The sequence below is a fragment of the Hyaena hyaena genome, unplaced genomic scaffold (assembly GCF_003009895.1).
Source record: "Hyaena hyaena isolate Hyena2069 unplaced genomic scaffold, ASM300989v1 scaffold_285, whole genome shotgun sequence".
Classification (NCBI taxonomy): domain Eukaryota; kingdom Metazoa; phylum Chordata; class Mammalia; order Carnivora; family Hyaenidae; genus Hyaena; species Hyaena hyaena.
Window position 1 is genome coordinate 2145770 of NW_024080917.1, and position 17714 is coordinate 2163483.

At 55.2% G+C, this 17714-nt stretch overlaps 1 protein-coding gene across 1 annotated transcript in view; it reads right to left on the reverse strand.

The window, feature by feature from the left end:
- RAB11FIP3 (RAB11 family interacting protein 3) overlaps nucleotides 1-17714 on the reverse strand; it is an 86681-nt gene that overhangs the window by 24026 nt on the left and 44941 nt on the right. Inside the window, exons 2-3 of the mRNA XM_039246776.1 lie at nucleotides 16271-16364; nucleotides 6623-6714 (exon numbers count right to left, since the gene is read on the reverse strand). Coding sequence (XP_039102707.1) covers nucleotides 6623-6714; nucleotides 16271-16364 — 186 coding nt within the window. The remainder of the gene's footprint in view (nucleotides 1-6622; nucleotides 6715-16270; nucleotides 16365-17714) is intronic.

The following is a 17714-nucleotide window of genomic DNA, read 5'->3' on the forward strand; positions in this document are numbered from 1 at the left end:
GTTTCAGAGTCTGTGACTCCCTCTATCTCTGACCCTCCCCTGCTCACGCTGTCTCTCTCTCTCTGCTAAAAATAAATAAAACATTAAAAAAATTAAAAAAAAAAAAAAAAAAAAGAAAGTTAGTTAGAGATGCCTACCTAAAACAGAAGGCGCCCCAAGTCGTAGGTAAGCACGAGGGAGCCACCCCTGTGGCTCCTGGCACTTGGACTATTTCTACCCAACAAACAGTATAGGAACATGCCTTGTTCAATGAAAAAGTCACCATCAGCATCTGTTATGTATGTCCAGGCTACTGCTTTGAAACGCGAGTGCGTGGTCTAACCTCAAAATTCTACCTCTTCAATTACTTAACCAATCCAATGTGTTCACTGGTTGAAGATCTACTTTCCACAGAATCTACCTCTATTTACACTCTAACGGACCCAGCCCCCAGCACAGGACCCAGCACTGCAAATGACTTAAGTCCAAAGACCCATTCGACAGGTCATTTCAGCGTGTAACCTCAGCTGTAACTCCAACGCAACTGCACTGGCTACGGAGTGTAGCCAGCTTTTCATGCTCCAAAGACTTTGAGCTTAACCACCTGAGAACAAGTGAGAGTCCAGAAAAGCAGCTAGAGGAAGGTGCACTCTGTCCCGTCGCTCTGGTGTCACGAGAGCACAGCTCGCTCAGACGCGCCTGGTAACAAAAAGGCCCCGGTCCTCTGCTAGCTGTGAGGGCTTCTGCCGGCTGCACTCCTGTGGCTCCTTGTCACGTCGAAGCGGCGTGAAAGGCCCAGGTCGAGCGGGCAAGAGCCAAGCATGCCGACGACAGGCCGGGGCCCGCCCTCCGCCCGCCGTCCCCCAGCCCAGTGCCCCTGTGCTGGGGTCCCAGCCACTCTGAGCCCTGTCGGGTGGGACGGGGATCGGGAGGCCACACAGGCAGGCACAGAAAGAGACTCGGAGGACGGTGGGGCCCGCGAGTCCCCGGCGGGCAGAGCCGCCGGCAGCTGTCTGTACGGCCCGGACGGCGCCGGGTGATGTGGGAGCAGGCACTCCCGACGTGGCCTCGTTACCTGTGTTTCCAAGGGAAAACCAAACCTCCCTTGGGATCGAAGGCAACTAAGGAATTCCTAAACAACACTCACTTCAAAACCCAAAACCAGGAAATCCCCCTCAGAGGCGGCGGCTAGTCCTGCTCTCCCTCCTCATCAGGGAGCAGGGAGCACTTTCTGCCGGGCTCAGGGCTGGCTCTCTGCTCCACCGACGGGCAGCACGGCCGGAGACGGGCAGCTGAGCGAGGCAGGCGCCTGAAGATCAGGGGCTGGGCCCGCACAGCGGGCACAACAGAGCAGGCCTACACTCCACTGCCAATTCCTGGGCTCTGCGGACGTGTGGCGGCTGGTCGGCTGCCCAGACGACGGTGTGCGCTCACAAAGGGGTGCTGCCTGAGAATCACCCAAGGGCGGGAGGAAGCCCTCCCACCCCTGGACTTGAAATGACAACAAGGACCAGAGTCGGCTATTCTGTATCCAGACAAAAACTCCTAAAAGAAAACACTGTCCTTGTCTGTAAGGCAGTCCCGTGCAGCCCTGCTCTCCCCAGCCGCTTATCCTCAGACCTGGGAAGCAGGCAAGGCCCGCACGCCCCGGCCTCCCCAAGCAGGCCCACAGGGGCCCCTCAGATAGTGACTAGGGACCCTGAGGTGACTTTCTATAGGAAACAGGAAACAGACCTTAACTCTTGAGGTCAGCTTTCAAACAAACCAACGAACCGGCACCTCTGAAAAGCACGATGCTCCTCTGGCCTGCACGGACCCCGCGCCCTCAACGGGCAGCTCAGCGTGTGCCAGGGCAAGCCAAGTGCGCGTGGAGCTGCGCGCCCTCCCTGCAGGAAGGGGCGGAGGGTACAGGCAGCCGGGCCTGTCTCTTTCGCCTGCAAGGAGCCCACCTGAATGGCACAACGGAGGCCAGGGCTGTGGCCTAAACCCTCCCCAGAGCTTGGACAGGACAGGCCCGGGTAGAAGACCCTCTCTAGGGACACAGAGGCAAGGAGGCAGAGGTGGCACAAAGCGGCCCGCCACAGGCTGGGCACCAGCCCTCTGCTCTAGGCCACTCATCTGCCTTTGAAACAGATAGGGGAGGGCAAATGTTCCCCTCCGCCTTTACTTCCTCATTCCTAAAGCCAATCCATTCCTCCTGCACAGGCGAGGCAGACAGATGAGCCCTGCTTCCCACCTCACTGAAGGCTTCATGTTTGCATAGATGATAAAACAGTGCCCTGGAGGTCGGATCCTGGAGTGTCAGGCGCCCAGTGGGGGTGCTGAGCGGCCTGACCTGGTGGTTGATCCTAAGGAGCCAGAGGGCACACAGAGCCGCCCCAGGGGCACCAGAGCTGGCTCGTTCTACAGGTGCTGCCCCACCTGCTCACCCCCTGAGGGTCAACTTCTATGATTCAAGGACGCCCTGAAAAAATGTCAGCGAGCCAGGTAGTTTTCCAGAGCAGCGAGGTGAGCATCCATCTTTCCAGAGAGGCCGAGCTCACCTCAGAGCACACGGCAGCCTGCACAAGACACAGGACCGGCTCACAGACTTGCCCCGTCAGCTCGCATTTGCTGCCACATGGGACCCAACTTGGCCCGGAAGCCCACAAATCTATGCTATCAACTTTTAAAATATTTACAGACTCACAGGCTGGCGTGAACTCATTTGAAAATCAAGTGCATCTAGAAAACTCTGCCACATGCAAACGTTACCTTCAGCGGTTAACAATGGTCTGCTGACAGACAAGGAAGCAGGTTCAGAGCCATCGGCGAGGGGCTCCGGCGTGGCCAACGCTGCCCAGGATCCTCGCCGTCCAGGTCACGGGCCCCCTGCGAGACCATGACTGCCCTCTACCCGCTCGGGCACGAGCCCGGGCAGCCTCCGTGGGCTCCACGCCCCAGCTCAGGGAGGGCGTGCTCGCCAAGACAGACGCCTCCCCACGGTATGGAAAACACTGGGGACGTCTGTCCAGGCCGCTCACCAGCTTCGTTCGGCTGACCCTGGGGCCTTCCAAGCTGCAAGGCGTGCTGGGGTTTCAGCAAAACCTGCGTGCTCACCTGAAGGTACGTCGAAGCCTCGGGAAAAGTTTAACCTGCTCCAAGACACGCTCCATTAACCGTGCTGCTGTGCTGACCAACTGGGGGAAGGGGGACAAAGTTCAGGAAGTGTCCTCAGAACAGTGGCTTTTATTCTTGACTTTCAAACCTTTGTTGTAACAGTTCGCAGAAAAGACACAGTGCCCATCATTTTACTAAGCCAGCTCTTTCCTCTAGAGGCCTCGCTGGGAGGAGGGAGGAACAGAGAAGGCACAGCAGGGACAATGCTTATCGTTTCTGTTTGTGCCTGTTCTCCGTGACCCTCCCATGGCCCTTCCAGAAACCCTGATAGCAGAGCTCGCCCCTGCCTGCTGCAGGGCCTGGGGCGCTCCTGGCTTCGTTCCTTCCTGTGCGCTCAGGGACAAACCTGGGCGGCCCTCACCCCACCCCCCTCTCAGGGGGGGCACGTCCGTAACTCTCCTAGGGGTGTCTCAGCAAGGAGCCCACAGGAAGTAGCCCTGCCTGGAACAGCCCACCAGTGACTGCACAGCACCCCTGCCCCTCACCGTTGCGTGCTGGGCCAGGAGGAGAGGTCTCCGAATGCGAGATTTGTGTGCAATGTGCTTATTTTCCACCTGTATTCTTACTGAAATTTTTTTCTTTTCAATGTTTATTTATTGTCAAGAGAGGGAGTGTGCGCGCGCACCTGAGGGGGTGGGGGGAGGAAGGGCAGAGAGAGGCAGGGACAGAGGATCCGCAGCAGGCTCTGCACTGACAGCAGCGAGCCCAACACAGGCTGGAACCCATGAACTGTGAGATCATGACCTGAGCCGAAGTCGGATGCTCAGACGACGGAGCTACCCAGGTGCCCCTGACCTTGTAAGAGTATATGACACGCAAGCTTTTTTAAAAGAACATCTTTCTAGAAGTTTCATAGTACCTAGTTCCAGTCCCCTGAAAGTTACATCTAAAGATCATAAAAGCATAAAAAGACATGGAAGAGCCTCTCTGTGGAGACTTAAATGCACATCAAGCAACAGAACAGAAGCCAGCAAAGGCTGCACACTGCATTCCACCTCTGCGGCATTCTGGAAAAGGCAAAACCATTCGGACAGCAGAAGATCGGCTGCTGCCAGGTGCTGTCTGGGAAGGAGGGGTGAGTCCGGGGAGCAGAGCGTGCGGAAGGCAGCAAGACTCCTTGGCAGGACATGGGGGACACACGACCTTGTCCATTTGTTAAAACCCACAGAATGCGTAACACCACGAAGGGGCCCGAGTGGAAACTGTGGGCTTTGTTCGCAGCAATAGATCCATTCGGGATCATCAGTTGTAACAAACACATCATACTAATGAGAGCAAGACGTTTATGATGAAGGAAACTGTGTGTGTGTGTGCGCGTGCGTGGTGTGTGTGCGCGTGTGTCTGTGTGTGTGTCTGTGTGTGTGTGTGTAGGGGAGAAAATGGGGACTCTGCACTATCTGCTTCATTTTCTGAAAAGCAAAAATTGCCAAATTATGAAGTGTATTAATCTTTTTTAAAGTAACAAACATAAACTGTTTCTTCCTTTCTGAAAAACAAATTAGGAGCATTCCTTTTGCATTCTTTGAAACACCGGGGTCCCGCCATGCCTGCGGAGGTGACGAGCACCAGATGGGAGCCTGCACCCCGAGGGCCCCAGCTGGACGGGGCCCTGGCCTGCTCTGCTCAGGGTTCCGGGGGCAGCCCGGCACCAAGGGCTCCCTCACTTTTGGACCGAGTGAACTCTGGGGGCACCAAATGTGTTGATGCCTCTCACCACGCTGAGTGACACCCCCCCGTATCAGTGTCCTGGGGCAGCCACATCAGGTGACCACAGACTGGGCAGCTTCACACCACAGGGACGGGTGCTCTCGGTCATGGAGGTGCCGGCAAGGGGGGCCCCTCCAGAGGCGCGGGGGGGGGGGGGCGGCCCTGCCTGCGCCCTGCAGCGTCTGCTGCAGCAGCACACGGACCCTGCGTGTCTTCTCCTGTCTTCTAAGGACACCAGTCATTGGATTGAGGGCCCGGCCTACTACCCAGCATGATCTCATCTCAAAACCCTCAACCTATTACATACCTGAGACCCTATCTTCAGATAAGGTCACGTTCACAGGTTCCGAGGGATCCTATCTTTTGGGAGACTACCCTTCAACCCCCTGCGTCCACTATGATGATCCAGCAGAAACCCGAGAGGGACAGAGCAGAAGATGCCGGTTCGGTGCTCAGGCCCGGCTCCGCTGGGAGGGGGACAGAGGTCTGATGGCCACTGGCTGCATAAGCACTGCAACCCCTCAGATGCTCCAAACGGAAAGGAGGGCTCCCCTGACCTGAGGCACACTCCTGGAAAATTCAAGTGTGTCAAACAGCACAGAGCCTCCCCCACCTTGCTGTAAAGGGAGCCAGCCCTGCTCCAGTCATGCGAGCAGCCTGTCTACATCACAGGGGCCGGCAGCCCATCTGAAAAGTGATACAGCAGAATCCTGCCGTCCTGCAGCCCCTAGTTGGCCACGTATGACATCTGGCGTCCAACCCCAGGACCGGGCCTGATACCCCTCAAGGTCACACGCAGAATGAACACACCAACCTCGCATAACAGGATGCCAGGTGGGGTGGTCCCTGCCCTCGAGAGGCCCACGCCTGGCTGGTACTTCGCGACAAAGCCGTGAGTGGTGAATGCTCCCAGGTGGCCCAGAGGTCTTGCCACCAGAAGGGACGGTCCGAAAGTGAACCTGTTATCTGAGCTGACCAATGCCCAGAGCAGCTTCTCGGAGCCAGGATACAAGACCCCAAAGGAAAGCGGTGAGTCCCCGTGGACTCCGAGAGGCCACTCTGTGCACCCCCCTCATTTTACCTAGACACTGAAGCTCACAGCCACCAGGTCACAGCCTGGCCCTGCTCCCTGCACCCCTCACTGGGCAGCAGAGGACTGAGGGACTGGTGACTATCATCACCTCCTTCCCCAACAGCTCTTCAGGCGCTCAGCAGTTTCTAATGTATTTTTTTAACAAGAAAAAACCTCCAGGTCCAGCCACATGGGCTGTCCCAGCATCTGCTCACTCCTCCAGCCAGGGGGGGCACAACTGTGGTAGCCTCCTGTGACTGTGCTCACAGGCCTCCGCCCTGCCATGCAGAGAACAAAACGCCCATAATTAGAGGCGACACCATGTAACCATAGCGACCCTGGAGGCAGGTGGCAAAGGGGCATGAGGTGCTACAAGTCCCTAAACCTAGAAAACGATCTGAAATCCGGTGACATGGAAACCTCACAGCAGGTCCTCTGCTCTGGCCTTGCTTGGCAGCCTGGCAGAAGTGACAGCAACTGCACTGGAGAACCCTAACAGCCCAGGCCCCAAAGGAACCCCTGTCGATGCTCTCGGGTGAGCAGTGGGGAGCAGACACCTGCCACCCCCTGCCGCAACAACGAGCACCCCCCCCCAGAGCCCCTAGCTGCGTGCATGGTCCCACTAAGTGGAGCCGGATTCAGGGGGCATAAGGGAAGACGTGTCACATCAGATCCCCTCTCAGCCCCTCAGTGAGAACCACTTGCCTCAAAGGTAACGAAGTCGTCGAACTCATCGGGGCAGGTGGGCGGCTCCTCGTCCCGGGCAGGTGCGACCCCGCACAGCTGGCCATCGGACTCTGCGGGAGATAAGACCCAGTACTCAGCAGGGAGCCCGCACGAGCCCCAGAAGCCACGGGGGACGGCGCCAGGGTGGTGAAGGCGAGTGGGGGCTCGGGACAGCCCGTGAGAAGCGCAGGGGGGAAGGCGGCGCGCCGAGGACGGGGAAGCAGGTGTGCCCTCCCCCCAGAGAGGTGGTGTGGAGGCAGAATGAGAAAACGTTTGTTTCTTAAGACCCCCAACAGCACTGTAGAAGAGGAGGAGCAAGATCTCAAGCCTGTCACACTGGTCACGGGCTTTAAAAAGTATTAGGTGGGGCGCCTGGGTGGCTTAGTCGGTTAAGCGTCCGACTTTCGCTTAGGTCATGATCTCGCGGTTCGTGGGTTCGAGCCCCGCGTCGGGCTCTGTGCTGACTGCCAGCTCAGAGCCTGGAGCCTGTTTCAGTCTGTGACTCCCTCTCTCTCTGACCCTTCCCTGCTCACGCTGTCTCTCTCTCTCTCCTAGAAATAAATAAAAAAAAAAATATATTAAAAAAAAAAAAAAAATAAAAAAAAAAAAAAAGTATTAGGTGCCAGATTTAAATTTTTTAAACCTGTGGGGCGAGGGGGGGGCGGGGGGGGCGGTGTAGGTGTGATGAAACTATACCAAAATAGCATCTTGCGCTCGGTGCTGGAGTCACTGGCAGTTTCTATCTTCTTCTTCTTCTTCTTTTTTATTTTTTTTACATTTATTTATTTTTGAGAGACAGAGCACAGGCAGGGGGGTGGCGCAGGGCAGAAAGAATAAGACACAGAACCTGAAACAGCCTCCAGGCTCTGAGCGGTCAGCACAGAGTCCAACACCGGGCTCAAACTGACACCGTGAGGTCATGACCTGAGCCGAAGTCGGACACTTAACTGACTTAGCCACCCAGGTGCCTCTCTTCTTCGTTGTTGCTGAACTTTATCTTCTGTAATAAATGTCTTATTTTATAATAAAGGCAATTTCAAACCCAAAATGAAGGGGCTCAGACAGCTTCCGGGTTAATGGACTCATCAACGTGCCAGGAGGTGCAATGCAAACTCGCTGGGGCAGAAGGTGTGTTCCAGGCCCGGGCACACTTCACCCTGTGCACCTCTTCACCTGGCTGTTCGTATGTAACCTTCTGAGTACACTGCTAACGGTAAGTAAAGTATTTCCCTGGGCTCTACGAGCCTTTGCAGCAAATTATCACGCCTGAGGGAGGGGTACTGGGGACCCTGGATTCACGGTCAGGTCAGAGAGAAGTTTGGGTGGCCCAGGCACCCAAAGGCTTCACTAACTCTGACAGCTGGTATCAGAGCACATTAAATCGTAGGACACCCCGCTGGTGTCCCCAGAGAAAACCTACACACTGGGTGTCAGTGTTATGAGCAGCAAACAGATCATAATAGGAATTATTTAAAAGACATCACTTAGGGCGCCTGAGTGGCTCAGTCGGTTATGCGCCCCACTTTTGGTTTCGACTCAGGTCATGATCTCACGGTCCGTGGGATCTAGCCCTATGTCAGGCTCTGTGCTGACTGCGCAGAGCCTGCTTGAGATTCATTCTCAATACATCTCACATAATCTAACAAAACTTCAGTCCCTTATTTTTTTTTTTTAAAGTAAGCTCTATGCCCAATGTGGGGCTCAAACTCACAGCCCAAAGATCGAGAATCACAAGCACTTCTGACTGAGCCAGCCAGTCGCCCCCTGAGGACACTCCTCTTTGGCAGCAGGACCTCAAGGGGAGAAAGCTGCTAGCCAAGCCCATGCCCTCCAGCCAGGCTCTGAAGAGTCAGTGCTTTGAAGTTACCACGAGAGCCCAGGTAAGTGCGGAAGGGTGAACGGATACTGAAGGACCCTTCAGCACACAGCAACAGCAGGACCCGTCCTGTTTCTAGAGGACTCTCTTGGGGCGCCTGCGTGGCTCAGTCAGTTAAGCGTCTGAGGCTCAGGGCATGATCTCATGGCTTGTGGGTTTGAGCCCCGCATCGGCCTCTGTGCTGACAGCTCAGAGCCTGGAGCTGCTTCAGATTCTGTGACTCCCTCTTTCTCCAGCCCTCCCCTGCTTGCACTGTGTCTTTCTCTCTTTCAAAAATAAACATTAAAAAATTTTTTAATTAAAAAACTAAAATTAAGAATTTTCTTAATTTAAACAGAATAATGCTTTTTCCCCTCAACAACTGTGTGAATTCAAATCTGTATGTGTCCAGCAGTTATGAGGTGCTCAACACAAACCTAGTTTGCAGCACTGATCAAAGCCTTGATGCCAAAAAAACTCCCATGCGGCTTTTAAGCAGCACAGGCACTCTGTCGCCGTGTTTCGTGCCATCTTCCCGGGACGGCGTGCGCTGGAGTCCCCGGGCTGGGAGTCGGGGTCTCCGGCGCAGGCGATGGGGCGAGGCTAGCTGTGGACACCAGTCTGGGGTTTCTGGGGCGAGGGGCTGGAGGGCTCCTGTGCGCTTTGAGACTGCACGTGTACTTTGTAAAAAGCTACTCTGTCTTTGGCCTATTTCCCCCCTCAAATGGGAACAGTCTTCCTTGCCCTCCGAAACCTGAAACAGAATTCGAAGCTCTCGAAACACACCCGATGGTTCTAGACACGGTGGATGTGTGCTCAGCCTCGAGGGGTGGGCAAATGGCCGAGGGGTCTTGGCGGGGCGGGCGGGGGGGGGGGTGGGAGTTGCAGACAAAGCTGGTGCTGTCATTTTCCTCACGGGGACTAAGTGTGGTTCTCTTGTATGTTTTCTCCATATGAACAAAGACAATTTTCAGTCAGGTGGACATTTTCTTTTTTTTTTTTTTTTTTAATTTTTTTTTTTATGTTTTATTTATTTCTAGGAGAGAGAGAGAGAGAGAGAGAGAGAGAGAGAGACAGCATGAGCAGGGGAGGGTCAGAGAGAGAAGGAGTCACAGACTGAAACAGGCTCCAGGCTCTGAGCTGGCAGTCAGCACAGAGCCCGACGCGGGGCTCGAACCCACGAACCGCGAGATCATGACCTAAGCGAAAGTCGGACGCTTAACCGACTGAGCCACCCAGGCGCCCCCAGGTGGACATTTTCAATGTGCTTACCCTCCTCTTGCGGAGCTTGGGGAGAAGGGGCAGCGAGCGTAATGGCCTGTCTGCAGCAACCCGCACCCTCCCCAACTCACTCTATTCCTGAAGTAGGTAAGGCCGTGTGGCATGCCAGTGAGCAGCTCCCCGCGCTTTGCTGCAAACTGGGTCGACGCGCCGCGTGCCTGGCTGTGTCGTTCCCGGGTGCGGAAAAAGCCTGCCTCCCAGGACGGGGCCCGCACGCCGGAGCAACGCCGGGGGACCGCTGTGTGGAACGTGGGTCCCGAGGCGTGTGCTGCGTTCTGCCAGATGCGAGCAGGTAACAATTTCAAATTCACCTTTGACTTGCTCTCGTTATAACTCTATTTTCACTCTCCTTTCCTCATGAAACTTAAGCAATGAAGTCAAACTACAGAAAAAAGAAAAGCGAAGCCCGAATCCCTGAGACCACCTGGCAGTACGTCCGATGCGGGTGGGGCGACTCCGCCAGCGTGGCCTCTCCCCTGGGCCCACACGGGCTGTGGCGGCCCGGACGCCCGGCGCCTCACGCTCGCTCCAGGAGGAGGACCCGGTGAGCCGGCGCTGAGCCCAGGGGGGAAGTCCAAGTCTTCCCTCGTTGCCCACGGCCTGGCCGTGTCCCCAGTACCTTCACCTCCACCTTGTGACGCCGGCTGCCCAACCTGGCCACGATGGCCTCCCCGCGGCCCCCAGACGTGCCCGCGTGCCGTCCCCGGGCACCCCTACTCCTGCCTCGCCCTCCTGTAGCTGCCCTGCCTCACTGTCTGCAAGCTGTCCTCCACCGGAAAGCCAGCTCCCGGGGCAGGGGACGCCGTTCTTCCATATGTGCTGTGTCCCTGGAGCCGAGAGTAGTCCGGCTCCATGCTATCTGTGCCCGCCGTGCTCGCAGGCCTCAGCCGGGCCTCCGCTGGGTGTGGCCCTCACGCCATCTGCTTCAAGCTCTCGTCACCACGGTCCCTCAGCCCAGGCACTGGCCGGAGCCCCTCCGCCACGCACCCCAGCAGCAGACTGGGCCCCCTGCGCCCGGGGCTTACCACCTCACTTCAGGAGCAGGGGTCTGCTCCGTGCAGGCTAAATTCCGGGCAGGCGGACACCACCTGCAACGCGCCATCACATTGAGACCAAGCCCCACCCTCTCTGGAGAAGCTTCTATTCCAGAATGTTCTCGCCAAAGGAAAACACACAGCACTATTTCCTGGAGCGTCCATGCTAACTGTGGGACTGACTGGGAGGTTTTTGATTTTAATTACACCAAAGTGGAACTACTACCACCCAGAATGAGAAAATACTGAGACCCAAATGAGTCCCATGGGAGCTCTGTGGGGGGCGTGGGCCGGACGAGGCAGGACTTGCGCTGCGGTATCCGGACTTCGAGGCTCAGAGCAGCGAGGTGCTGCTCCCAGGTTCAGAAGACAGTGCAGCCGCAGCACTGGACAGACAGCGCAGCCGGCCAGGCGCCGACGAGGGTGCGGAGGGACCGGGTAGCGCCGGCCAGGGCAGCCAGGGGACGGGCTGCGGGGAGGGCCGGCTGGAGCGAGCTCCGGCCAGCTCCTTTCTGGCACCGGCCCAGGATCCGTCCCAGGGTCTCGCCCCAGGCTCCCCTCCGCCAGCTCCTGGGACAGATGCAGGGGGACAGTCCACACAAAGGCACGGAGGAGGGAGGAGGGGTGGCAGGTGCAGGCGGAAGCCGTCTCGGTGAGTCAGGGTGAGGTCAGGACTCAAGGACACAGGCCACTTCTCTCACCAAACGGATATCCATGTGATCCTTGAGTCACTCAACTTCAGGACACATGCAACCCACGAGACGGCCCCTCGGGGCAACGGGCAGCAGCCCCTCCCTCCCCACAGATAAAGGAGGAGCCTGTGGAGAGACGGCTCTTCTCCCCAGCCAGGCGCCAGCGGGTCACACGTGTTCCCGGAGCACTTGCTGACTCCAAGGTCGTGACCCACCAGGAACTCCTATAGCTGAGCTCCACGTGGCATGAACTGTGCCTACGAGAGCAGACCGGCCACCAGGCTACCCACAGGATCCCGGACTTGACTGAGAGAGGGCCTCGGAGCCACATGGACGGCGCTGGCCATCCGGCTGCCTGCCACCCTGGGTTCTCTCCTGCCCATCCCCACGGGACCAGCTGCCACTGCTGTTCCCGGCCCTGACCCTTGCGAGGCATCCGGGTGCTCAGCCCCCTCAACCCAAGGAAGCCCAGTCCCGCCCCTCTGGCCCCACAGTTTAGACCCAGGGACACACGGACGCTGCAGGCTTCCCACCTGACAGGCGCGGCCAGCACGCTGTGCTTCTGCCATCACCAGGGAGACGGGCTGCAGTCTGTGACGAAGAGTGGTCACGAGAAACCCAGGGGCACACGTCATCCTCCCGTGGCTGGAGAACGGAACAGTGCTGACAGGCTGAGGCGGCACGAGGCAGTCCTCGCGCCCTTAGCCTGTCGTCCATGTTCCTCTACACAGTGTTTCTAAGTAGTTCCTGTGACCTCCTGGATTCTAGAATTTTCTACCGACATCCTGCATAGTACTTGAGAATTTTAACATACCTTCTCCACTTTCCCTCTCCCGACCTTCCAAAATGGTCCAGTCTTTGGTTACATAGTCAATTTGTGTAATTATGATGACTGTGTAAAACAGCATTCATTCCGCAGCCACGCAGTATTCTAGAAGCATGCTTCCCGTCTTTTCCAGCTTCTTGCTTCTCCTGGCAATCTTACTTGTTTTCCTGGGGCCTTAGGCTTGGCCTCCGTGCATCTGTCACCTTCCTACCCCCAAACCACTCAGGCAGAGCTGTGACGCCTTCTCCAACAGCCCTCCGGTCCTGGGCTCCTCAGATTCCATCACCAGCAACCCAGCACGAGGGTGAAAGAAGGCTATCTAAACCTAATGATGCCGCCACCTTGGTGGGACACACAGCTCACATATGTATTTGTTGACTGATCTGTGCGACTCACTGATCTTGTGACCCTGAGACCAAACAGACAAACACAGTAAGTCTTGACCGTGCACACAGGAGCCCGTGTCCTTTGGCTTGAGAGTAAGGACTCCATCAAGCATGCACACCTCAGGTGTAAAAGCCGGCTGTGTGGTACACCACAAAATACACTCCACAAACGTCAGGGAGTGAATATAGAAGCGCGACTGGGTGGCTCCGTCGGTTAAGTGTCAGACTTTGGCTCAGGTCATGATCCCGTGGTCCGTGGGTTCGAGCCCTGTGTGGGGGTCTGTGCTGGCAGCTTAGAGCCTGGAGCCTGCTTCCGATTCTGTGTCTCCCTCTCTCTCTGCCCTTCCCTCACTACTTCTTCTTCTTCTCTCTCTCTCTCAAAAATAAATAAACATACATTTAAAAAAGAGTGAACACAGGGATCCCATTCTCTATCACACACGATTAGGTTTAAAATTAATGACTTTTTAAAAGTTTTTTTCTCAATGTTTGTTTATTTATTTTTGAGAGAGAGAACGTGAACAGGGGAGGGGCAGAGAGAGAGGGAGACAGAGAATACGAAGTAGGCTCGGAGCTGACAGTGCAGAGCCCAACACAGGGCCAGAACTCATGAATCATGACCTGAACCAAAATCTGATGCTTAACCCACTAAGCCACCCAGGCGCCCCTAATGACTTAGATTTTTGTTTGTTTAATGTTTATTTTTGAGAGAAAAAGAGCCCGAACAGGGGAGGGGCAGCGAGAGAGGGAGACACAGAATCTGAAGCAAGGTGCTAGGCTCCAAACTGTCAGCACCTCATGACTAGATTTTAAAATATGTTTAGAGGGGCGCCTGGGTGGCTTAGTCGGTTAAGCGTCCGACTTTCGCTTAGGTCATGATCTCGCAGTTTGTGGGTTCGAGCCCCGCGTCGGGCTCTGTGCTGACTGCCAGCTCATGATCTCGCAGTTCGTGGGTTCGAGCCCCGCGTCGGGCTCTGTGCTGACTGCCAGCTCGGAGCCTGTTTCAGTCTGTGACTCCCTCTCTCTCTGACCCTCCCCTGCTCACGCTCTCTCTCTCCTAGAAATAAATAAAACATTAAAAAAAAATAAAAAATAAAAAAATAAAATAAAATATGTTTAGAAACCAGGGCACCTGGGGGGCTCAGTCAGTTGAGTGTCCGACTTCGGCTCAGGTCATGATCTCACTCACAGGTTTGAGCCGTGTCAAGCTCTGTGCTGACAGCTCAGAGCCTGGAGCTGCTTCAGATTCTGTGTCTCCCTCTCTCTCTCTGCCCCTCCCCTGCTCATGCTCTCTCTCTCTCAAAAATAAACATTTAAAAAATACATTTAGAAACTTAAAAAACTTTTAAATTATTGATGAATCAGAGAAATCATTACTGGATTTTAAAACAAAGAGAAAAAAGCATAGACTTGGAGTTCCTCAAAGGTTTACCAGAAGAAGCTGATGGAGCACAAAGCCATCCCAAGGGTCTGGGCACAGGTGTGGTGGCCCGGGGAGGTCATGAGGAGCATGGCTGGGGGCATGGGAAGCCGCTGCATTCAAGAAGCCCCCACAGACACTGGAGGTGGGGCAGAGGCCCAAATGTGCATGAAGCCACCGTCAAACTCTTTGTGCAAAAGGGTGAAGGCTTAAATCACTTCCTGTGTCAACTGCATGTCTAACCTCAGAAAATGGCCAAAGGGTTACAACGTACTCGTGACAGGTTACGCACACGGGCACACGGTGCCGAGCTTAAACATCACAGTGCATCTGAAGGCTCTTTGCCTCCTCCCCTGGCCCACGTGGCGTTACCACGTCTGTCAGCCCTGCCAGCTGGCCCAGCTCCAGAGGGTCTGCTGCTCCACCTGCTCTATGTGGCTCTCCCCAGGCCCCGTCTGCCCAGGCGCTGGTGGCACCCTCGCCACGGCCCCAGGGCCCGCGGCCTGCCCACCGTCAGCCTCAGCCATGCTCACCACGTAGGCCTCGGGACAGCTCCGCCACCTGGACCAGACCTCACTCCGGCCAACCTTACCCGGCTCCCCTGTGGCCTCCTCACAGAGGGCTCCTACCTAGGGCCAGCCTGCATGGTTCTATGGCATGGCCCCCAGCCCCCATACGGACCGTTCCCAACCTCAGTGTGTGCTCTGGACCCAAAGGACCACAGGCCCCCGGACCATGGCAGTATGCACGCAGGTCACGATACACAGAGCACAGCTCAGAGGCACCCGGGCTCAGCGTTGTAGGAGCCCAGCTCCTAGAGGGCACTGTTGGGCGATACAGCGGACGGACAAGATGGGCGACTCTGCCTACAACTACTGATAAAACTTGGGGTCCAAGGGCCTCCCTTGACCCAGCCGCTGCAGGTCCTGCCCAGGTCTCTTCTTCCTCCTCCTTCTCTGACATGTGCAGGAAGAGAGGAAGGGCCTGCACCCAGTGCCTTTTGGCCTCCATCACCCACACACCAGGCTGCAGCTGGGCCATGAGAAAAAGAGGCCTTCCAGAGCTCCAGAGCTGCACGTGAAGGGACAGAATACGGGCAACCTGAGAGCATGTAGACACTAAGCTCACACCCAGAGGACCAGCCACCCCCCCGCCACAACGTGTACAGGCCCCGAAGGCATGAAAACATGCGCCCACACACAGACTTATACACAAAAGTCACTAGGACCTTTGACTCCTAATAGCCCCAAAGTGGAAACATACTAGCCGCCAGGGGAGTATCCACCCCTGGGCAGGGATAAACAACACGTGGCACAAGCATGCAACGGAGCAGTGCTGCGCGATGAAAATGCACACTCCAGCCGTGCGACAATGTGGGTCTCAAAACCGTCACACACAGGGAGAAGCCAGATGTAAGAGCATATACAGATCATTTCCTTTGTGTCAGGTGCATAAGAGGCAAAACTGACCCAGGGTGGTGAAACTCAGCCCAGATGGTGCTGAAAGGAGGAAGCGTCTGCAGGGGTGAGGACAATTGGCGGAGATTCGCATTATTAGGCATAAGAATTTGTCAACATTCACAGACTGGCTTAAGATTTGCTTTAAGATTTGTGCATTCCACTGTCAATTTTTACTCAAGGTAAGACCACAAACAAATACTGAACTCTGGGTAAAAGACTAGAACACAGGAAGTGTTTACGGTGAAATGCATGGAGCATACGATTTGAAATGCATCCCATTCAAAACAGGATGGCTTGTCAGCCAAGCAGAGGATGGACTGATAGACAACAAGGTAAATGCAGCAACAAGCACCTGCTGGGCACCGACACCAAGCATGCACGTGGGCGCTCACATGTAAGCCTTCCGGTGCTCTGGTACGTCTGGGGAAAGGGGCAGTAGCTTTCTAACATTATGGATAAAGGACTGAGTTAGACGGTTCTGGAAGACAGCACGTGTGAGGAACAAAGAAGAGGGAGAGAGCACCCTAACACCCAGAGTATTTTAGGGGCTTTGAGGAGAAGGGAAGGAGCCTGACGAGTGAGGGGCATTCCTAAGGTTGGCTGAGGGCACAGCGGGGCAAGGGCTGGAGCAGAGAATGTGAGGGGAAGGAAGCACAAGGTGGGGGAGACTGACCTCCATTCCTGATGGCAGTGATCCCTCGGCAGAAGTCCTCAAAACTGATCACGCCAAGCCCGCAGGGGTCCAAGTATTTCGTTAAGTCCTTCACCTGCAATTGTCAAGTGAGATACGTTACCCAAGCCGTACAAACTCAGCCAGAGGGTACGCCATGCGTCTGACACCTTCGCCACACCCAGAGGAGCAGCATTCCGGCCGAGTGTGGTGCTGAAAATAGGAGCCACTGATCCCTCTCTTCTGAAGGCCACCAGCAGCTCCAGCCCAAGACAGGCGGCCTCTCAACAAGCTGCCAACAGCCCCCGGGGCCATGACTCGTGGAAGTAAGGCCCTGCTCTCAAAGGTCAAGAGTCAGGCTTCTGAGGCACCTGGGGGCTCAACTGAGGGTACACCAAGCGTCTGGCTCTTGACTCAGGTCATAATCTCACAGTCTGTGGGATCAAGCCCTGTGTTGGGCTCTGCGCTGACAGCTCAGAGTCTGCTTGGGATTCATTTATTCATTCATTCTCTCTCTCTCTCTCTCTCTCTCCCTCCCTCCCCACAGCTGCTGCCCCGCTTGTGCTCACCTGCTCTCCTCCCACCAAAGTAAATAAAAATAAACTTTAAAAAACAAAGTCATGCTTCCTGATTGTGAAGGTCAGAAGTGTTCAAGTTTTAGACATTATTCTGGCCAATATCTAGATTATTACCACAGCACAGACCCACCTACCCATTCTGACAGGCCTTCCCAGCTGTGCAGAGTCCTTAGTAAAAACAACTTAAGCAAGAAGACGCTGGATATCAAAAATCATAAAAAGATGACTCATATATGGATTTTAGAGAATGAAACTCTTCAGAAAGAAGATACATTTATACTTTCAAATATAAGCTTTGATTCATCAAAATTTTAAAGTTTTATGCTTCAAAAGACCCCATTAGTAAAACTAAAAGACAAGACCTAGACTGGAAAAAGATGTTTGCAAATCGTATATCCAATAAAGGACTTGTAACCGGAATGTATACAGAAAACTTACAATTCAACAACATCATAATATTTTTTCAAACAGGCAAAACATTTATATAGACATTCCACCAAACAAGACAAGTGGCTGGGGGTGCCTGGGTGGCTCAGTCGGTAAGCGTCTGACTTTGGCTCAGGTCATGATCTCATGACTCATGGGTTTGGGCTCCGTGTTGGGCTCTTTGCTGACAGCTCCGAGCCTGGAGCCTGCTTCGGATTCTGTATTTCCCTCTCTCTCTGCCCCTCCCCTGTTTATGCTCTCTCTGGCGCGCGCTCTCTCTCTCTCTCTCTCAAAAACAAATAAACACTAATTTTTTTAAAAAAAGATAGACAGGGGCGCCTGGGTGGCTTAGTCGGTTAAGCGTCCGACTTTCGCTTAGGTCATGATCTCGCGGTTCGTGGGTTCGAGCCCCGCGTCGGGCTCTGTGCTGACTGCCAGCTCAG